Genomic DNA, 23,691 nt, shown 5'->3' on the forward strand with positions numbered 1-23,691 from the left:
ACGTAAAAAGCCGAAACCCAGTCTTTTTGTAATAAATTGCCAATTAAAAATATCTCCATGTATTCTCTTTTCCATGTTCTTCCTGAGTTAGTCAGTTTTAGTTCATTCTTGTTCATTTAGTCTAATTGCTTTATTGGTAGAAAAATTTTGTCATCATGGTTTAGAACAATACTGGGCAAAAAACTTGAGGGCTGTATTTGTGACTAATTGTATAACAGGTTATTTTAGTTTCTGTTCTGTGGAAAGTATAAAACATTCAAACAAAGGTTTTAAATATAGATGTTTTTTGCACCCATTGTTGTTGATTGCTAAATGTAATAGTCTGATCATGATGCTGAATAAATGTGTCTTTTTAAAAAAAGAAAAAGAAAAATACTGTCATAGAGATTTACATATATTGCACTTTTCCCTCTATGTACATGTTTCTGTTCCTTAATCTATCCCAAGCTCTTTAGAGGTAAAATCATGTCTTATTCATTTTTATAACCCTAAGTCTATCACAGTGACTAACCCAGAAGAGATATTCAATAAATAACTAATGAGATTATAATGGTAGAACATTAATGTTACCCAATTCACACAGCCCTACCTTCACATGGAAATAACTGAAAAATTTAAAAGTAAAAGTTTCAATAATAGAAATTAAGAATGTTATATAAGAACCTGCTTAAAACCAGGTTCTTACAAAATCTAGCAACAAATGAGAAAAAGGAAAAAATCTCCTAGGAAGAATTAAAAAAAATAAAGTAACATATACTTGTATTTTAAAACAAAAGAGAAAAGTTATGAGTAAAAGGCTGGATAAAAATGTATCAGTGAAATATAAACAAAAATGAAAACAGGTTGCAAGACTAATATCCAACAAAGTACTATAATTTATGTGTTAGAAAGCATGAGATAGCAGATCACTGTATTTTGACTCCATCCTGAAGTTACAAGTTATAAATGTTTACATGCCAAATAAAAAGCCTCAAAATTTATTAAACAGTCAAAATAGGGTAAAGATATGTAGAAATTCATCTTGAAGAGTGTAGTTGACAAAAAATAAACATTAAGAATTTTAAAAAATATGTTAGTAAATATTGATATATTTATATTTGTCCATATTTATTGACTTACGAAGTCAATATACTTATTGACTCCTAAAGCAGCTTTCTTTTCAAGAATACAAAAAACATTTTTTAAAAGTTGATCACATATGAAGAGAAAACTAAATGAATTAAAAAATAGTTTAAAAGGATACATATTCTGATTACAAGGTAACCATATTAAAAAACAATAAAGCATTACATAAAAATTCTGTAGCCAGTTATAATTTATAAAATTCTCTCCTAAATATCTCTTGGGCCAAATTAGTAATGAAAACCACAAAACCTATTTTGAAAATGACAACAGAACACCAATTATTCAAATCTACATCATGAAGCCAAATCTGACCTGAGGAAAACTAGATTTAAAAGTTTTCATTTTCAAAAAGATTTCAAAGAAATTAAGTAAGACTTTATTTCATTAAGTTTGAAATAGAAGAAAAAATATACTTGGGGAAAGGTAGTGAAGACGAGATCAGAAATTAATGATTTAGAGAAAAAAACAGAATTGATTAACAAAAAAAGGGGGAAACAATTCAAGAACTAAAATTTTGGAGAAAAAAATACCATTAAAGTTGACAAACATTTGGCAAATCAAATTAAATAGAAAGACAGAAATATATAACCTTGAGCTAGACTGATCCCCTCCTCCCAAAAAGAGAGAGAAGGCAGGAATGAGAGCGGGAAACATTATTACCAACCTTTCTGAAATAAAGGTTAAAAAGGAATACTATGAACAACTGTATGCCAAAATATTAGGTAATCTAAATGAAATAAACAAATTCCTAGAAAGGCACACACTACTCAAACTGACTGAAGAAACAGAAAATACAAAGAACTACAACAAGTACAGAGACTGAATGAGTAATCAAAAAACTACCACAAGTAATCAAAAAACTACCCACGAAGAAAAGCCCAGGACCAGATGGCTTCCTTGGTGAATTATGCCAAATATTTAAGGAAGAATTAAAACCAGTCTTTCACAAACTCTTTCAAAAAATAGAAGAAGAGGGAACGCTTCCCAACTCATTTTTTCAAGTCAGTATTACCTTATTGCTAAAATCATAATAAGACATCATACTGGGCCGGGTGCGGTGGCTCAAGCCTGTAATCCCAGCACTTTGGGAGGCCGAGGCGGGTGGATCACAAGGTCAAGAGATCAAGACCATCCTGGTCAACATGGTGAAACCCCGTCTCTACTAAAACTACAAAAAATTAGCTGGGCATGGTGGCGCGTGCCTGTAGTCCCAGCTACTCAGGAGGCTGAGGCAGGAGAATTGCCTGAACCCAGGAGGCGGAGGTTGCGGTGAGCCAAGATCGCGCCATTGCACTCCAGCCTGGGTAACAAGAGCGAAACTCCGTCTCATAAAAAAAAAAAAAAAAAAAGACATCATACTAAGACATCATAATAAAAATAAAGACCAATATCCTTTATGACTATAGATGTAAAATCTCCAGAAAAACTACAAGCAGATCAAATCCAGCAACATAGAAAAAGGATTACACATCATGACCAAGAGGCTTTAATCCAAGAATGTAAGGTTGGTTTAACACATGAAAATCTATCAATGCAATATACCACATTAACAGAATAAGGACAAAAAGTACATAATCATCACAACAGATGCAGGAAAACATTTAGTAATATCCAATATCCTTTTGGATTTAAAAACAACTCAACAAACTAGGAATAAAAGAAAACATCCTCAAACTGATAAAGGACGTCTATGTAAAACTGATAGCTAACATTCTATTTAGTGGTGAAAACATACTTAAGGGTGAAAACTGAAAGTTTTGTCTTAAGATCAGGAACAAGACAAGGATGTCTACTCTTATCACTTGTATCAACATTGTACTGGCAGTTCCAGCCAGGGCAATTAGGCTGTTGGAAACATAAAACCGTATAGCCTCTTTGGAAAAGAGTCTGGCAAGTCCTTTAACAGTTAAACACAGAGTTATCACATAACCCGGCAATTCTATTCTTAGGTGTATATCCAAAAGAACTGAAAACCTAAGTCTACATAAAGAGTTGTACACAAATGTTCAATGCAGCATTATTCAGCCAAATAATGACAAAGTAGAAACAAGTCAAATACCTATCAGCTGATGAAAGGATAAAGAAAATGTGGTATGTGATATATACAGGTTCCACAATGTTTGGAAATATGCACAAATATTACGAAAGGTGTAAACCTCTTATGTTATAGTGCAATTACTTTTGCACTAACCTAACATTATAACCACACACTATAAAACCAAGACAAAATCTAAATTAAATAGAAACAAAATTATAACACCAATAAAATTCAAGTTAATACTATTAATGTAATTTTGTTCTTCTGAAATTATATTCTGTTTAAAACACAAATATGCCTGAGGTTCTTTTGAGTTTAGCATCCTTCCCCTGTTCTGAGCTATACAGTAAATCAAATCTCATACCACTTTTCTCCATCAGAACTACCACCAGGCCTCCGATGGAATGGGAATCATGATATCATTAGGTAGTCAATACGACACGGGAGGTATAGTAAAAGAAACATCTAGGATGATTTGAGCTCTGTTTTTTAGAGTTACTGGTTAGTTATCTTTTAAAACAGGAATACTTGAGTGGGAAGAGGTTTTTGACAACAAATTTGTGCTACCTGAAGGACAGCGAGATGGAGCTGTCTAGCAAGTAAAATAATTAGCAGATATGAAGCTCAAAATCTCAAAAAGCCTAGGCCTGAAATACAGATCTGGAAGATCTCATCCTGAAGAGTGGTGGCAGAAGCCAAAGAACCTGCAAAAGCACCATCAGAGAAACGGAAGAATCTTTCGTAAAAAAAGAAACACATGAGGGAAGAAGTCAAAGGAAGAGAAATTTTTAAACGGGGTATTAAATTCCACACAGGCAAAAATGAGTGAAATGTGTTCTTTGGCTTGGCAGGTCATGGTGACCTCTGGGAAAGGGGTGAGAGAGAGATCTTAAGGCCAGTCCTTTATGAAAGCTTTGCTATCAAGAGAAGCAGAAGAAAGAGCAGTGACTAAAAGATGAGGGAGATTATTTTCAGTCTGAAGAGAAAGAGCTAGTAGAGGGGAAGAGGCTTAAATTTTATGAAAACAGACTTCGTTTGAGTCACTTATCTACCCCTAACACCTATCAGAGTGCCTGTAACATATCAAACATTCAAAAAATATTTATTAAGTGTGGAATAAAAGAAGGAAAATGTGGTGACAAGAGAAATAAGGTTTCACTAAGGAGGACAGGAAGGGGATAAAGGGAAGGAAAACTAACATCTGATCAATTGTTGGAAGTCCAGGCTCTTTGTCTTCATTATTTTTGAAAAGATCCTGAAAGGAAGGCATTATTGTCTCCATTTTACAGGTGAGTCCACAGAGGCTAAGAGATTAGGTAACCCGAACAAGGTCACTCATTTGCTGAGGGGTAGAGGCAATATGTAGAAAAGGCTTCATCTGACCACAAAGCTTTTGCTCGCCTGTCTTACTGTCATCCAGAAAGGGGGTATAAATGTGATCTATAGCCAGAGAAAAGAAAAGAAGCAGAGAGAGAAAAGGGGGGAGGGGGAAGGAGGATGAGAGAGAGAAAGACAGAGAGAGAGAGAGAGAGGGAGGGGGGAGAGAGGGGGGGTTTCATTTACAAGCAAAGGATAGGAAGGTGTAGTTCAAGCCTATTGACATCTATTTCCTCTATGAAGTATGAAGGTAAAATAATTTGCTGAAAATGAGGGGAAAAAGCTGGAAGAGAATGGTAAAAGTGTCTACCAACATCTGAGTAAGATGTACAAGGCGCTGACCCAGGGCAAGCCAAAGGGCTGAAGAGCAGCATTAAGGACCTAGATAAAATGAATCCTGCATCAGCCCTAGTCTGCATGTCTGTGATAGAACTGAGAAGGCAGACGGCAAGAATGACCAAGGAAGGAGTCTGTAGGGTGAATGTACCAAAATAAAAAGGAAGCTTGGTGAGAGCTGTTTGAGTTATAATTTGGGGTCTAATTTGGATAAGAAAGGAATGAAGCCAGGAGGGAGCTGGAATACCAAGAGAGAATGAAGAGGTTAAGGGCAGAGTTTACGATCATAATGAATGAGAAGCAATTTTAGTGGGGTACGGGAACAGTCCATTTTACTTCAACAAACCTCTCTAACTGCCCACTCTTGTTAAGTTGCTCTACTTTCATCATTTGCTTTTACAATATAAAAATAAGAGACACATTTGTTCTGGGTTACCTGCTCCTTTGTAGTTAGATAAATCTTTGTCCCAGGAGCTTACTCAAAACAAAGAATGGAGACCATGATATTTCATAACTCTACCATGGGCTTTGTCTCTCCCAAGATACCACACATAGCATAATATAGGGCCAGTGCTGAGCTTAGACAACAGCCAGAATTCTTGAACACCTGGCATATCATAAAAATTAATCTAACCTTATTTCTTTTACTTTAAAATATTTCTATTTATAATAGTATAGTGGGTCTGTCTCCCAATACAATTTTACTTATTTTATGTGAGTCAGTGAGCCAGATATAATATAAAACTGTGCTTACTATAACTTTTCAGAAATGCATCTTTTAAAAATTTGAAGAATGCCTTCCTATCATCAACACTAGGTTCTCTACTCAGATTGTTGTATCTCATAATAGCAAGGAAATCTTTTTTTGATGGAATAATTAAATAATTATTTAACTATTTAATTAAATAATTAAAAAGGAAATACAAAACCATTAGAAATGTGTTAATTGCCAAGACTTTACATCCACTTTAAAGGGTACCACAAACCTGCCCTAGCTTCACATTTCTGAACTTCGCAAAAGCTCACCATTTTCAGTCATAGATAGCTTGATACCTCCACAGTCTAGTCCCACAAACCAAGAAAACCCCACAGCCTCAATATCATCAGCGAGGGAACACTACGTCATCAAACACTGTATATAACTGGGTAGTCAGCAAATGTGTGAAACTTATTACCCTTAAGAAGCCAATTTTATTTATATATATATATTATATATATATATATATATATAATATATATATATATAGTTGTTGACACATTTGTAGTTCAAATATTAAAAGGAAGATGAGAATTAAACTCTATATATCTAACCTTTTGGGATCGGGGAAATACTGTCTTGGATAGTTAAGATGACCTAATAACACTATTGCTTTAATTTATATTCATGTGACCTTCATGTACAACTGTGGCTACAGGGGAATAAACAGCTCAGGACTGTTACCAAGTCATTATCTCAAAAATCCAACTTCTGTTCAATACAAATGCATACAACTCAAATAGATTACTTTCCCTTTGGCCTACAAACAGACCAATGCTTTTCAAACTGTAGGTAATGAAACTAATTTAGTAGGTTGCAACCTCACTTTACACAAAATGAAATATAAAAACATCAGAATGTATCGCATATAGTAAGCTCAACTTAATTTTTTTGTTATAGGTGTCTCTTAGTCCATTTTGGGTTGCTACAGTAGAATAACTGAGGCTGGGTAATTTATAAAGAAAAGAGGTCTATTTAGCTCATGATTCTGCAGGACAGAAAGTCTAAGCATGGTGCCAGCATCTGCTCAGCTTCTGGTAAGGGCCACATGCTAAGTCAAAACATGGCAAAGAAGGTCAAAGGGAAAGTGCACACGTGAAGAGCAACCAAACAGGAGGAATAAACTTGCTTTATAACTCACTCTTGCAAGAACTAACCTATTCCCAGAGAACTAACCTAGTCTCCAGGAAGGGAGAACTCTACCACAGGATCAGCATCAGTACCCAAACATCTCTCGCTGCGTCCCACCTCCCAACACTGCCACACCGGGGATAAAATTTCAACATGAGTTTTGGTGGGGACAAACAGACCATATACAAACCTCAGCAGAGTGCACACATTGGGATGGGAATTAATATTTATTTCTCACTGTAGGTTATAATAAAATAATTCTGAAAGCCATTAGACTGCAATCAATCAGCAATAACTCATTTCCAAAGTCTAAATATTTTTTTCAAAATTACTGACTTCATCATCATGTAGTAGTCCAGTGAAGGAGATAAAAAAAGTTATACCTTGTTTTAAAATAGTTGGTTTCATTTTGAATGTCAAAAACAGTGGTCTAGAGGGAATTCATCTTCAATCCATTCAACATATGATAACTCTAAAAAGATTAACTGAGAATTTATACTACTACTCCCTCTGAACAAGCATTTACTCCAAAATCGAAGATGTCGTTAATACTAAAGTACTACTTCAGTGTCAAAGGAAAAGAAAATAGAGATCTAAAGCTATGAGTTTATTTTCTGACACGTGTCTACGTAAAAAACCCTTAATCTTCTGTGAAATTCATTTTTATAGGTGGGTAACCATTACTGAAACTATCACTTAAAACCATTCTCATCTCACATTTTGCAACAGAAACTGAGAAGTTACTACTATGTGATCAGAAATTTTCCAGTCCCTATACAGGCAACCTGGCAGCTACCACTGACTCCCCTACAATAACACCTCTACTTCTGAGTAGCTGTATAGACTGTATATACAGACTTAGAGAATCTGCTCAGAATATGAGTTTCAATGATCAAATGAGATTTTTTGTATGTTAATGTGGTCCAATTTATCTTGCCCCCAAATCCTGAAGCTCTGTGGAACTTCTAGAACTGGCCAATCACACTTAGGAATCTAAAGGATGGGTAACAACGGGAAGTCCCCAAATTCCCAGTGTCTAAAGCTAACTCATTATTATAAAGCCACAAAGAAACGGCTGAAAAACATACCTACCAAGCCACAGAAGCATTTACTAGGACTTTACTAGGTTCCCTACATTGTATAAATAAGAAGCTTTGTGTTCTTGGGAGATAATTGAGCAACTTAATTGGAACTTTATTAGAAAACAGTTCTTTCATATACATTTTAACATTTGATCCTTAGGAAAAAGAAGGGAAACAGTAAGAATCATCCTTCCTATTTTACAAAGAGGTTCATAATAAAAAAGATGCCCAACCTAACAACCCAAGATAGTGGTGGAATGAAGTACTTGTCTTTCCCCTTGTCTAATTCTTTCCCTTCATTGCAGGGCTTCTCAGAAACCTGGAGGATGTCATTCTAAAGGCTTGTGCTTACCAATCATTAGATTATTCTTTTTTTTTTTTCACTTCTGTGTGGCTCTGTATTACCATATAGATGGTTAATTGTGATAAATCTTATCTAGGTAAAAAGAAGGCAGTAAAAAATAATTTAGAATCTCTATCCTCTATTTTTATGAGGACATTTTTATACAGGAGAAATTAATATTTATAACATGAAGGTCAACCCATTCCCCCTTTTATGTAGTTGCCAATAGTTTAAATATACCATATGGGCAAATTGTTTTAGGTACTAGGACCACTATTGACCTTTAAAGATCCTTTACAGTCAGTACTTCTACTTTACCTGTAGTGAATAACTAGTTATTTTTTTTTTAAAGTTCTAATTAATTGCAAGCTGACATGTTAGATTCACAAACTAACATAAAGCTACTCCATCAAATTGCTCTAAAAAATTTCTCAAAAAGAAAAAACTAAAAAAAAGAATAGAGAAAAAAAGAAAAACAAAGATAAAAAAAGAAAAAAGAAAAAACTAAAAAAAAGAAAAAAGAAAAGAAAAAAAGAAAAACAAAGACAAACTCCCCTAAAAAACTTCTAAACTCTTATTTTCAATTTCTGTACCTATTTTGTCACTGACAAGTAACATTCACAGGCCATGCTTCCAAGCTATTAGCAGCACTGCTTGAAGTGATTAGGACACCTTTTTGCAGTGGACTAGTAACTGTATCAAGTGGGTTGGATTCTGATATAACATCTGAGACTTTTGAAATAGAAAACTTTCTCCAATAAATAAAGATATTTGGGCTAGTCTCCTATTATATTTATTATACTTACTAGCCTATAATGCTTTTCTAATGTGAACAGGCTTTTCAATAAAGTTGTACATAATTTTAAACCATCAGTCATTTTCCAAAAGAATCAAACACAATCTCTAATAGTAGAAACCTGACTTCAGATAATATTATTTTCCAAATCATGGGGGAACAGTAGTCATTAGAGCATTCCAAAGGGGAAGTGCCAAGAATAGCGACTCACCTGGTTGAGGTACACATTGGTATCAAGAGTTTAAAGTTCCTATTAGCTCCCAGATCAAGCAGGAGAAAATGAGACAATTTGCCAATTCCTTGGCAATGTGAAAGTAGTCCCTGGGAAAAACTGAGTGAGCTTGTACCATTCTACCCGAGGACTGAACCACCGAGGTACTTCTTAGAACTAAGGCCAAAGAAATGAAGATTATAAACACCTTACTTTATGTTGAGATTTAAAAGAACTGAAGTCCCAAGTGATTCTCTGAAAATAATGTGGCCTGGTCTCCAGAAATAAATTTATCACCTTCTAATAGCTCATTGTCAAATGCAAAAAACCCGAAAGTGCTATGGATCAAAAACCAAAGATTTCCAACAAATATTTATATTAACAAAGGGTATGGAAACACTTCATTATCATATTTTAGAATTGCTGCAAATTTAATCTATTGCTAGAGATATGAAAAAACTATACCCCTGTGCCTTACATTGAGTAGGTGCCCAACAAAAGTTCAGTAAGAATTCAGCTCTTGAAGCTGTATAAATAGGAAGGTCAAATGCTTTACTCTTAAGTTTTACAAAGTGAGAGGTTGAAAGCTAGATCAAAAACATGATAAGCAGTGATTTAGTATTAAAGGAAGAGAAAGATACTGATATAGGTAAACGAGCTGAACAGGATGAAACCAGAACCCAAAAAAATTCTAAAGAGTACCCTCTAAAATAGTAAATGAAGTTTCTAAAATAAGTCAAAATGGAATAGGAAGATGTAACTTGGTAGGAGTGAGGACTCCAAGGAAAAAACTCACTGAAAGCTAAAAATAGTGAAATTTAATCTATGTAGATGTATTAGTTCTCCTTTCTCCCTAACTCATATAAAATGTGTTTTATAAATTGAGGTATAACTTTCATACAGTACAATGCACAAATCTTAAATGTATAGCTTGATACATTTTTACATATGTATACATACATCCAGGTAACACCATCTAGGTCAAGATAAGGAATATTTCCGGTGCCTTTTCCTATTCAATAACTCCTTTCTACCCACTGCAAACCAGCGACCACTGATTGGTTTTATTTTTGAATGTTATGTAAATAGAATAATAAAGACTCTCAGGTCTGGCTTTTTTCACTCAAACTTATATTTTTGAGATTCATCCATGTTTTTGTGGATATCAGTAATTTATTCCTTTTTATTGTCAAATAGTACTCCACTGTGTGAATATACTACAAATTTGTTTACTCATTCTCCTGTTAATGGACATTTGGGTTGTTTCCTGTTCTATTATGAAGAAAGTTGCTCTGTATGAGCATTCTTGTACAAGCATTTTGGTGAATATAAACACTCATTTCTCTTGGGTATACGCCTAGAACACATTGTTAGGTCACAAGGTAGGCATATGTAGATCAAGTCAGTTTTCTAAATTAACTGTATCAATATACACTACTAGCAATGTTTGATAATTCTCATATAATATAAAGTTTTTAAACGTAAAAAAGTTCTTTAGTTGAAGCAAAAGAATTTTGAAGCTTTTTGTTTATATTGTTTTTTCACCTTTTAGAGTAGGAGGTAACGTAGGCAGAGTGCTCACATCTCAGGGGATATACAAGATAGTTTAGGCGGGGTATGGGAAGAAAATAGAATTTCGATTTCAGTTCTTACTCTTAGCTAAAAAGTATTACTAATAATTTTATATGTAAATTGACACTATTAATAGTATTCTTATTCAGATGGTTATATTTATTCACGTTGGGTGTACTGTGATTTACTGCCATTTGGTGTGTGCTTGGTTGAGCAGAATTACAGAATATCTACTTCTAACTGAACTAGCTCTCACCAAATGAACAGGTGGCTAAAAAGGAGTCCTACACAAATATATTAATAATGTAGATGCAAGCAAACAACAAGGAAATGTCTAAGTTGACATTTCTAGAAAATCTCTTCAGAAGTTAAGAACTATGACCATCCAGATAGTCAAATCTCACAAGCAGCAGGCAGAAAATGTTCCAAAAATTAAGACTTTAAAAAATATGAACTTAACCTATAAGTAATATTATTGCTGTTAATGATATTTTACAATAAAAAATTTAAAACATACTGTTTCCATCAACTGTCATCCCTTTTAGTTCCTTTCTGTTTATTTTATGCTGTATATAGTAGTAGCACAAAGTACATGTATATATAATTTAAAGAAAATTTACATATATTAGGGATGTATGCTCCAATTATTTTACCAACAGAGTACACAAACAAAAGACTTCAGAGACTCTTGCTTTACTCTGTTTTTTAGTATTAAGCTAGCTAATCCATAACACAGATGAATTTGTAATTTTTAAAACCATACAAAATTAGGCATACTACATGAGAAATAGCCAGCTGCTATTTAATGTTAGAATAACACATCTGAACAGCAGAGGAGAAGAAAGAGGAGGACAGGAATCTACTAGAAAGAGGCATGAGAGTACGTTCATAGGTACTCTCCTATACTTTGGCAGGTATTATGCCAATGTATAGCTGTATGTATTTATATTATGTATGATATGCATCACATATACTTATATATAGTATGTATCACATATACTTTTATATACCATATATTATATATAGAAGTATATTTATATTATATCAATGCATACATTTGTCAAACTCACTGAATGTTACAGTTAAGTCCATTCCATTCTATGTAAATTTTATCTCAAAAGAAAAAAGGATCCATTTAAAGTATTAACCACTAGGTTGATGGCAAGCATGTGTCTAGGAGTAAATTATAGTGATGTCTGCAACTTACTTTGAAATGCATTAAAATAAGAGGAATTATTATATGGATAGAAGGATGGATATATGAACAGATACATGATAGAGCAAGTAGAATAAAATTTAATTGTAGAATCTAGGTGGTGGATTAACGGGTCTTCACAGTATAATTTTTCAGCTTATCCAAACATTCAAAATTTTTCAGGATAAAATATTGGGAAAAATAAATCTGAGTTGAAAGTTGACAAATATTAATAATTTAAAATAATGTAGTGATACAAGGGAAAGTTAGAAACTCAAAAAGGAAAAAGGTAGGAACATACAAGTACCATCACTTTGTGCTTTTAGATGCTCTGTATTTGCGAAGTGCGAATTATCCTTATTTTACAGAGGAGTAAACTGAAACTTAGATTACAAAATATGCACAAGGTCAAAGTGTGAAGCCAAGAGCTGAATCCAACCTGTAGGAATTCTGAATCCTCTTGACCTACATTCCTTACAAAGGGCTGCCTAGGACCAAATATCTTCCCTAGAGCAGAGAAGTTGCTTCATTCCTGCATGAACCAGCTCTGACTAATAGAAAGTTCCTTCCTACAACATGAATTCTGAAATCCGTGTCCTCCTGGTTTTCTTCCTAGGTTTGAGTCCTTGGGGCCATATAGTATCTAATCCCCACGTGACTGGCCTTCATAACAAGTGATAGGATTTGAAATTTCAATAAGCAAGGCTTTTCATTTCCAGTTAGTATTTTATAACATTATCATCTACAAAGCTATAACCAGGTAAAATGGAAATAATGCCTTATAGAACTAGGATGAAAAAAAATGAAAACATATGTGAAGTATATGCACTGTAAAAAAAGAGCAGGGACTCAAATCTCTTTCTTCTTTTTCTAACCTTTACCTTTCCCTGGAAATCACAGCATGCCACTCACAATAAAATAATACTTTTTAAGAGTCTTAGGTTCTTTCTTTGAGGAGCTCGTTAAATGTGAATAGATACAGATTTCTCTTTCTTGTACTTATTTTATCTAAAAACCTAATGTTGTTTCCTCATTTGATTTTCCATTTTGCCTTGATTTGGAATTATCACTTCCAGGAATTTTATGTACAATTAGACAACTAAGATAACTTCTGTAGGACTTTTCTGTTTCACAAATTACTACAGGTGGCCAACCTGTACAAGCAACATGTTAATGAAATTTTAAGTCTATTTTCTTTTTGACTATCAGAAGATATTTTTAAAAGGTAAGATTTTAAAAGCCATTAAGTTACTAGGAAATGACCAACTAGTAAATGGTAACCTTTAATTGACTTTTGACTGTGTACATATACATATGCCCTAAAGCTGTACATTTCTTATTTGGCAAATAGATTTGTGGATTTCCTGAAGTCACAAACATATTCAGGGACTGCCAAAATCACAAATCTTGCCTCTCTAAGCAATACTGTATTATACCAAAAATAACCAGTTATTCTACCTTGAAAACTTTGCCTTATTTAAGGACAACCTACAGTTCAGATGTGAAGTTATTTTCACAGTCTACTGGAACCTGAATAAGACTGTTTTTTCCTCTTGATATCTGAGGTTGTTAGTGTTGGAAAGGATCCTAGAGATGATTTTAGAGTTGCAGAAATGGATATGCAGACGGTTGAAATTATTAGTCCAAAATAGAGCCTGAACCAGACACCAGGTCCCCCAATTCTTGGCCTAGTGTTCTTTCCATTTGACGATCGTGCCAAACCAAACATTAAAAAAGTGATTATGTCCATCCATTACTTCAACTTTACTAAATTTCAGTCTGGCCACTCATGATGTCACTTCCTTTTGTGAATGGGTGTATTTTTTTTCCTTGGTCTTGCTATCTTTACTTAACTACAATACAACATCATAGAGCTCACTCTATATTTATGCCAATTTTCTCCATGACTATTTTCGTTCCTCAAGGATACCAATATAATCTCTAAGATGGCTTGACCCTCCTCTTCACAAGATTTCTTATTTCAGGCAAGCAATGCCAACCATATGATAAAAAAAAAGGGATTTCTTCTAAAACACAAAGCATACATGGCAGTGTTGTGTGTCTTCCTCAAAGGGCTTAATAAAAATTGTGAATGCTATGTATTACATGCAGATGCTTTCTAGAAAAAGAGCCCAACGACAACCTTGCTATGGTAGGAAGGCAGCTATTGTGGATTGTAGTGGGAGGCCAAGAATAAGATTTGAGATTCTACCTAAAACAAATATGGAGGTGGAAAGGCACAAGGAGCTTGCTGGACCCACCAGTCAGAGCTAGGCTGCAAGCTCTCGGCTATTCGGGGTCGGCTTTAAGGAACGATAGGCACCAGAGAGGCACGTACCCCGGGACAATGATAGGGCAGGCGGGGCACGGGGTATCGCGCTCAGGGAAAACTCAACAAGTCTGGAAGGCGAAGAGATGGATGAATGACTGCCAAGAGGCTCCCGCTGGCCTCTGGATGACCACTACTCCTTTCCAGGATTTACTGCCGCCGGCGCTCGCCAGCTCGCGGACAGCCGTTTGCTCCCCGCTGCCCTACCTGCCCCGACGTTCGCCCAGGACCCAGGGTATCCACCAACGACCCTGCCCGGCGGCGCGGCTTCCCGGTCGGCACCGGCTTTCCAGGAGGAAGGCAGCGTCGGGCCTGCGGGGGCCGGACCCGCCTTCGAAAGTGGGCGGAAGGATGGCCGCCCTGGAGGAGTGCGGGCGCGGCCGGGAGCCCTCTGCCTCGGCTCCGGCCCGGTCCTCTCCGCGCCGCGCTGCGCCGCCCTCAGCCCTCACCGCCGGCGGCCGCGAGCTGCGGGCTCCGGGCTGCGGCGACAGGGAAAGGGGGCGGGCGCGCCATCATGAAGGGGAAAATGGTGGGCGGGCGGGCCCGCGCGCGGCCGCGGTACTCACCCGGGCCGGCCAGTGCGGGTAGCCCTTCATCTTGGCGAAGACCAGGTCGCCCGCTTTGTAGTCGCGAGGCCGCGGACGCGCCATCCCAGCCGCTCCCCTTCCTGGTAGTCCTTGGTCGCAGCGAAGATGCCGGGAGGCCGCCCCCCCGCGGGCGGACGGACTGCGCCGCGTTCCTCGCGGGCCTCGAGCCGGGCGGACGAGCGGCCGCTCCGACGAGGGGAAGCGGCGAGGCGGCGGCTGAGGCGAGGGGTGGGCGGGGGGCGCAGCAGGCCCGGCAAATCACGGCCCGGCAGCGGGGGAGGGGAGCCCCCGGCCGCTCGGCGCTCGCCCGCGTCCGGCCGCGCCAAGGTCCCTGCCGCCGCCGCGCGCGCTGCTCACAGGCGCCGCGTCGCCTGCCTCATGCCGCCGCCGCCGCCGGCCTCCCTCCCGGGCTCCCGGACGCGGCGCGAGCGCCGGGCCTCGCGTCTGCTCCGAATTCCTCCTCGGGCAGCGACCGCAAACACGATCTTATTATTGTTCTCGCGCGCGCTCAGCATCCCCCCCCCACCCCGCTTGCCGCTCTCCTCCCCTCCCGCGCCGGCCGGTTAATTCCTAGGTACACCGCCGGCTTTCGCGTAGAAACCGAGCGCGCCACCCCGGGCTCCTCGGCGGGCGGGCCGGCGGTGGGCGCGTCCTCCCCCAGCACTGAAGCCCGTGCCGGGCGGGCGAGAGCGCCTACTCCGGAGGACGCCCGCCGCGGGCTCTCTTTTGTTCCTGGCCCAGAGCTGCCTGCCGCAGCCCAGCCAATCACCACCGGCTGCCCCCTTCCCCGCCTGTCCGCGCCACTCTGGGGGGGCTCTCTACTCGCGCCCCCCAGTCCCACGCCCACCTCCCACTCGACCCCCGCCAGGCTACCCCTGGCCGACCACTTCCGCGGGTGCTCTCTGGTGAGTCGGGGACAAAGGCGCTCCAGGCTCGGGGGTCAGCGGCGCGAGGGGACTCTCTGCCCTGGGCACCAGGCTGCGGGAAAGAGCACTGCTCCGGAGTCAGTGGCCTTGTTGGGTTCTTGCCCCAGCTCTGCCCTTAACAGTGCAGTGTGACCCACCTAGGGCAAACTATTTAACCGGGGGTTTTCTCATTTGCCGAATGGCACAGACAGGATTCGAACCTGGATCCACAGGAGACCAAAGTCCATAAGCGGCTATGCTCTGTGTGGGTTTCATAGGCCTGCAGTGTTTGTGAAAAGTGCTTGCTCTGGCCGGTGACTTGTTTCCAATCCTGGCAACCTTTTGGACAACGTTTTGAAATAAGCATCCGGTTCTGGAGATTTATGTACATATACAGTTCTTTAGGTCTAGAACAACATGTTCGTTTACCACTATTTTACTCTAAATTCCCTAGCTGGCTGCTTTCAAAGACATTTTTAGAGTAAGAATCTTCCTAACACCTCTTTTGTGAGGAGTAAGTAGAATAAATAATTCAAGGAGTCGTTTGGGGTCTGCCCAATGAATGAATGCTCCTTCTTTCATCATGCTGTATGTTGCCCGCCTTCCTTAAGGGGTGAGCTGGCACAGCTCCTGAGTGCTGCTGACTCTGTGGCCTTCACCTTGTCACAAGGACAGTTCTCATTTGTGTCTCTATTCTCTGCTAGTCGTCTCTGTCCTCTCCCTTTTACAGAAGCTACAGTTTTCCCCACCATCGGCCTGCCTTGCTAGCCCATAGAATGGTGGGTGTATGTTTTAACCCCTGCTCTTGTTCTGTGGTGCTGTGCTTCCTATAATGGGGCTTTAAAGTCTCTAGATTTCTTTTGGATTGTTTGCTTTGTTAGTAGTGCTTTTACATTACTAATGCATTTCCTTACTACTTGCATCTCATGATTTTCCTCCCCCACCCCCTTTTTTTTTGGTATTGACCGGTACTCACCTGTCCTACAGGTTCATTTTTTCCTCTTTTCTCACTGTGAGAGATGAGTCTAGGTCATTTTTGCCTCAGTTGTAATAATCTGCTAACATCTCTCTCTTCTAGAACCTACCATGTGCAGCTTCACACACTGCTCATGAAGCTGTAGAATGATTTCTGTATCCTTATATGTCAGACTCAGATCCCTCTGACTAGCTGCCAAAGCCCTAGCTGTTGCCTGCTTGCCCCTATAGTCCAGCCTCCCTGTGGGCATGGGGTGGATATAGGGGAGAGGAGAGAAATGAGAGGGGAAAGGTTGTCAGTTGGATGCCAACCAGGGGAGGGCAATAAGCAGCAGAGGGACATGATCACAGTTTGGGTTTAGACAGATTACTTTGGTGGCCGGCATAAGACTAGACTTGAGGGAGAGAGGCAGAGGGCAGGACCTCCGTTGATAGGCTCTCACCAGGAGAGAGAAGACAAGGGCTGAGATAACGCTTGCTGATTTTTTGGGTGGCAGTTGGGTAGGACGGAGGAAGAGTAGAAACTGATTCCCTGGTTTCTGGCTGGAGCAACAGGATGATTAGTTTTGATACTCACCAAGGTGCGAAATCCATGAAGAATGGGGAAGTTTTGGAGATGAGATGTTGAGTAGTTTGGGATGTGTTGAGATTTCCATGGGCCATCCAGAGAGATATTTAGTGGGCAGCTAAATATACAGCTTAGAGAAAGTGGTCAAGACAGAATGTAGACTTTTGAGTGATATCAATTATAAGTGGCCATTGAAACCATAATGGAGGATGCCCAGGAAAACTGTAGAATGAGAAAAGCAGTGGCCAAGTTTGGAGCCACGTAACACCAACATCTAAGGGTCAGGCAGAAGAAGAGTTTAGTGTCATAGAATCCAAGGAGTAAAAGAATTTCCAGAAGGAAGGAAATGTCCAGGTAGATGCCACAAGGAGGTCAAGTAAGATATGGAAGGAGATGAGTCTATTGAATCTGGTGATTGAGAAGTCACTGTTGACCTTGTTGGGAACTGTTTCACTGAATGATAGTGAGAAGACACCAGAGAGTGGTGACTTGAGGTGTGAGTAAGAGGTGAAAATGTGGAGGCAGGAAGTGTAGATAACTCATTGCTCATTGCTGGCAGTGGAGAAGGAGTAGCAAGAAAGGATGAAGGAGCCAGGCATGGTGGTGTGTGCTTGTAGGATTGCTTGAGCCTTGGAGTTCGAAGCTGCTGTGAGCCGTGATCACTCCACTGCACTCCAGCCTGGGCAACAGAGACCTCATCTCTTAAAAAAATATATATGAAAAGAGAGTTATTCTGTTGTGATTTTTGTCTGGGTTTTAAAGCTAGGAGAAATTTTAGTTTGTAATGAGGAGAAGCAGCCAGTAGTGTACATAATTGATAGAGTTTGGTAATTTTGAGAAGGTGAAAATTTCTCCCAGTCTAGGCTTTGGTTTCAGGTTTGCTCAGCACATGTCATTTGCCTCTCAATCTCTTATCAAACCATATCAGACATAATAATATACCCACATGGGCTCCCCCTGGCTGGTCATCAGGAATCTCCTAATGCTCTTGGCTATGAGCCCATCTGTCTCTGTAGCCAGGATGGATGCAGACCACCTTGTCAACACATTGCTGCTGGGGATGAAGCATTGCCCTGTGGCTTTCACTGCAGACAGAGCTTTCAGACTGGTTCTTCCACTTTATGCAAAGGACTAAGCTGTGGCTATTCCAGAACAATGCTCTATTCAAATATTTAACAGATAATATGTAACCCTTTAGAGATATCATTAGGACCCTTAAAACAGTCTGATATATTTTATTTTAGTCAGTGTGGCCCCAGGAGCTGGTCTATTTGCTGTATCAAAATAGCATATATTAATTTTACCTCTGAAACTTAGGAGGAAATTAATTCACAAATGGTGATAATATCAACTTTCTTTGATCACTTTTGATTTCAGCATTCTCAAATCCCTGTGGGCTAGTACTTCTCCCTGCCTTTGGCTTCTTGATCTATTTTTACCATCCTCTTCTCAATCATACATACACATATATATATTGTTGACATGATCCTGTTATTACATTCTTCTTTCATATCTTGACTTAGCTTCCTAATAAAACTCTTAACAATTCCTTCAAATCTTGCCCCCAAATTCACCCATTCCATAATGCTTCAATTGCCTAAAATCTATTCATCTGTCCAAGTTATGTATGAGGTGATACATATAAGGCACTTAGAACAGCGCCTGGCATACAGTAAGTGCTCATTAAACGTTAGTTGATATTGTTATCTTTGTTGTTGTTTACATGGTGTGGTGAAAAGAAATGGAAAGGGATTCAGGCAAAATTGGTGTATGCACACACACACACTCAGCATGAGCTCCCTGGGCCTTACATCAGAGTCCATTTCCATTACTTTTGCCACTAGAGGTATTTCTCAAATGTCTTTCAACCCAATCCCAGGGGACTGGTCTCACCTTCCTTGAAAGAGAAAGGTTGGTAAGATATTGAGACCCTCTTGAGAGTCAAATAAAACAAACTGTAATATACTACTTGTAGTGAGAGAGACAACTCCCATCTTGGTGTGAGCATCAGGGGCAGTTCTAGGTTGGTAAAGGCACTGTAGAGTCTACATGGGCCATGAGGGGAGGGCCAGGATTAAATGTTGGCGTCAGCCAGTATTGCCTGAGTAGAAATGGGTAACAGCAGCAACTGTGCTTAGGCCACCAAATAGAGATGCAGATAGCCTGTCAGTCATAACCCCAGAAACGTTAGTGGTCTTGGAAGGCACTGCTCAAGCTACCTGGGACCTTATTTGGGGATGGAAAGAGGGATTGCTTTAGGTCCTAGGAATTCTCCTGAGACTCTGAGCCCAAAGACGATTTCCACTGAGGTGGTTTTCATTCTCACCTCTTCACTGTTATGTTGCAGGCTGAGGAGCAAACTGGGTGATTTCACTGTATTGCTAGCTAATTGGAGACAGGGGTTCAAGATGTAGAATATATTAAAAGTTTGAAGAGTTTTGCAAGTTTGCCTACCATTTGTGCTCGTATTGTTTCAATAGTAGTGTATATGCTGCTGAAGGGAGTATTAGATAACAATTATATTATTAGCATTCATTCATTTATTGAATAAATATTCATTGAATGTTCTAGATCTAGGACACATGGAGGATACTGAAGGAATCAAATCTATGCCAGATGAAGTAGTGTTACAGGAGTCCCAGGAGGCTAGGGTATCTGTATCTAACCATCTGAAGGGCTACTATGTAGAGTGAAGAATGTGGGAGAAATGATGTTTTGATAGTTTGAAGCCTAGACATGAAGAGGCCTAGTAGCTTTTATTTCACCCTCTTGAAGTGCTGACCTACCATGTAAAGAATCATAACTACCTTGCTAGTATGGAGAAGTGGGGCACATGGAGAGAGATGGGTCCTGGAGAAAGAGAAGAGAGAGAGGCCCAGCCAGTCCCCAACTCTTCCAGTCCCTCTTGTTGAGGTGCCAGATAAGTAAGCAAAATGCTCTTGGATCCTCCAACCTGAGTTAAGCTATCCTAGCCAACAGCATGTGGCAGAGACAGACTATTCCTACTGAGCCTTACCCAGATCATAGACCATGAGCAAGTAAATAATGGCAGTTGTTTTAAGCCACAAAATTTGGGGATTTTTTTTTTTTTATGTAGAAACAAATAACAGAAGCAGGGTTTATAGCAGATTATATACAGCTGAGATAAACTAGTGACCTGGAAGACAGATCAAAAGGAAAATTATTCAGACAGACGCTCAGAGGGGAAAAAAAAGGGAGGAAAAAACAGACAAGAACGTAGTATACTTACACTAACTTTTTATCAACTAGTATTTGTAATATACACTAACTTTCTATTAGCTAGTATTTGTAATATTACTACAAATATTAGCTAGCATTTGTAATAATACTAACAAATACTAGCTAATAGAATATTAGCTCATCTTCTATGAGATACGGTGAAAAATCTAATATGAAGTCCCAAATGATATTGAGAGGGAGAGAATGGAATATAAGCAATATCTGAAGCAGTGATGGTCAAGAGTTTGCCAAAACTGATTAACAATACAGCTATGGATTGAATGTTTGTGTCCTTCTACCCCCAATTCATATGTTGAAGCTCTAATCCCCAGTGTGATGATGGTATTTGGAGGTAGGGCCTCGGGGAGGTAATTAGGTCATGAAAATAGAGTTCTCATGATGAGGTTAGTACCTTTATGAGAAGAGATACAAAAAAGCTTGCTTCTTTTCTTTTTCTTCTTTTTTTTCTTTTTTTGAGACAGAGTTTTGCTCTTTTGCCCAGGCTGGAGTGCAATGCGTGATCTCAGCTCACCACAACGTCTGCCTCCTGGGTTCAAGTGATTCTTGAACCTGCCTCAGCCACCTTAGTAGCCGGGATTACAGGTGCGCATCACCATGCCTGGCTAATTTTGTATTTTTAGTAGAGACGGGGTTTCACCATGTTGGCCAGGCTGGTCTCGAACTCCTGACCTCAGGTGATCCTCTCACCTCAGCCTCCCAAAGTTCTGGGATTACAGGCATGAGCCACCACGCCCAGCCAAGAGCCTGCTTCTTTTCTCTGCCTCTATCATATGAGGATACAGTGAAAAGATAGTGATCTGCAAATCAGGAAATGTCCCCTCACCAGATACCAGCTATGCTGGTGCATTGATCTTGGATTTCCCATCTTCCAGAACTGTTAGAAATAAATGCTGGTATAAACCACCCAGTCTATGTTATTTTTGTTATAGCAGCTCAGATTAAATGAGACAGATATAAAGCCATAGATTAAATAGTATTTTGAACATCAATCATGATATATTTTTAAAAACCACTCCTAAGAAAATAGTAGGCTGGATGTGGTGGCTCATGATTGTAATCCCAGGATTTTGGGAGGCCAAGGCAGGAGGATCACTTGAGCCCAGGAGTTTGAGATCCCCCCTGGGCAACATAATGAACCCCTGTCTCTAACAACAACAACAACAACAAAAAAAAAAAAAAAAAAAAAAAACAGGAGTGGTGGCATGCACCTGTAGTCCCAGCTACTTGGGAGGCTAAGTTAGGAGGATCACTTTAGCTTGGGAGGTTGTGGCTACAGTGAGCTGTGATTGTGCCATCACACTTCAGCTTAGGTGACAGAGTGAGATGCGGTCTCAAAAAAAAAAAAAAAAACCCAAAATCAAAACCCAAAACCAATAACCATAATGAAAAAATTGTTGAAACTCATAGGCAATGAGAATATGTAAAAAGAAGACAAAGGCAAAAACATAGTATCTTCAAAGGTGCAGCAGAAAGAATGATGGCTGATTAATCAGCAGAAAGAAAACTAGTAACCTAAAATTCAAAGCAAACTACCTTACAAATAAAAGCGAAAGAATTTTTAGACAAATATAAATCTAGAGAATTTATCAGCAGCAGAACTGCACTAAATGAAATACTAAGGGGAGCTAGTCAGGTGGAAAGAAAATGATCCCAGACAAACAGCAAGATGAAGAACAAAATGAAGAACAATAGAATAAATATTTGAGTAAATCTAAAGAAAAATAAACCAGGCCGGGCGCGGTGGCTCAAGCCTGTAATCCCAGCACTTTGGGAGGCCGAGGCGGGTGGATCACGAGGTCAAGAGATCGAGACCATCCTGGTCAACATGGTGAAACCCTGTCTCTACTAAAAATACAAAAAATTAGCTGGGCATGATGTTGCGTCCCGTAATTCCCGCTACTCAGGAGGCTGAGGCGGGAGAATTGCCTGAACCCAGGAGGCGGAGGTTGCAGTGAGCCGAGATCGCGCCATTGCACTCCAGCCTGAGTAACAAGAGTGAAACTCCGTCTCACTATGTCTCAAAAAAAAAAAAAAAGAAAAAAAAATAAACCATAAAATTTCATAATAATCACTTACCTGGGTTATGTATATGGGGAATTAAAAATTTACAATTAGTGAGTTGTTGTTTTTTGAGATAGAGCCCCACTCTGTTGCCCAGGCTGGAGTGCAGTGGCTCCATCTTGGCTCCCTGCAACCTCCACCTCCCAGGTTCAAGCAATTCTCCTGCCTCAGCCTCCTGAGTAGCTGGGATTACAGAAGCACATCACCACACCCAGCTAATCTGTGTGCGTGTGTGTGTGTGTGTGTGTGTTTGTGTGTGTGTGTGTGTGTGTGTGTGTGTGTTTGCTTGTTTGAGACAGAGTCTCACTCTGTAGCCCAGGCTGGAGTGCAGTGGTGCGATCAGCTCACTTGAACCTCTGCCTCTTGGGTTCAAGCTATTCTCCTGCCTTAGCCTCCTGAGTAGCTGGAATTACAGTCATGTGCCACCATGCCCTGCTAATTTTTGTATTTTTACTAGAGGCAGGGTTTCACCATGTTGGTCAGGCTGGTCTTGAACTCCTGAGCTTGTGATCCACCCACCTCAGCCTCCTAAAGTGTTGGGATTACAGGCATGAGCCACCACGCCCAACCTAATTTTTATATTTTTAGTAGAGATGGGATTTGGCCATGTTGGCCAGGCTGGTCTCAAACCTGACCTCTCAGGTGATCTGCCCACCTGGGCCTCCTAAAGTGCTGGGATTACAGGCTGTCCCAGCTCAAGTAGTGAGATTGAGGTAAGTGAAATAAAAAGGTCTAAGGTCCAAGAATAATACAGAAAGTGACAAAAATACAAACATATTACATTTTATTTATTATTATTTTCAACTTTTGTTTTAGGTTCAGGTTTTTGTTACAGGTTTGTTCACATGGGTAAATTGTGTGCTACTAAAGTTTGGTGTATGAATGAGCCACTGCATTCATTCATGTAATATGCTGTTTTAGTTACTGCATATTACATTTTAATAAGTTAAAGATCTATGTTGTGATCTCTAGGATAACCAGTAACAGAATAATAAAAGAATGCTCAACTAATGGGGTGATAACAAAATAAGAAAAAAAAACT

The 23,691-nt window shown here is 39.5% G+C and overlaps 1 protein-coding gene across 1 annotated transcript in view; it reads right to left on the reverse strand.

Moving 5' to 3' along the window:
* Nucleotides 1-15,521, reverse strand: part of HDGFL3 (HDGF like 3) — a 75,415-nt gene extending 59,894 nt beyond the window's left edge. Inside the window, exon 1 of the mRNA XM_032264789.1 lies at nucleotides 14,859-15,521. Coding sequence (XP_032120680.1) covers nucleotides 14,859-14,942 — 84 coding nt within the window. The 5' untranslated portion in view covers nucleotides 14,943-15,521. The remainder of the gene's footprint in view (nucleotides 1-14,858) is intronic.
* Between the last annotated feature and the right edge of the window lie 8,170 nt (nucleotides 15,522-23,691).

Source organism: Sapajus apella, unplaced genomic scaffold (genome assembly GCF_009761245.1).
Source record: "Sapajus apella isolate SASKATOON/1434 unplaced genomic scaffold, GSC_monkey_1.0 scaffold147, whole genome shotgun sequence".
Taxonomy (NCBI): Eukaryota; Metazoa; Chordata; class Mammalia; order Primates; family Cebidae; genus Sapajus; species Sapajus apella.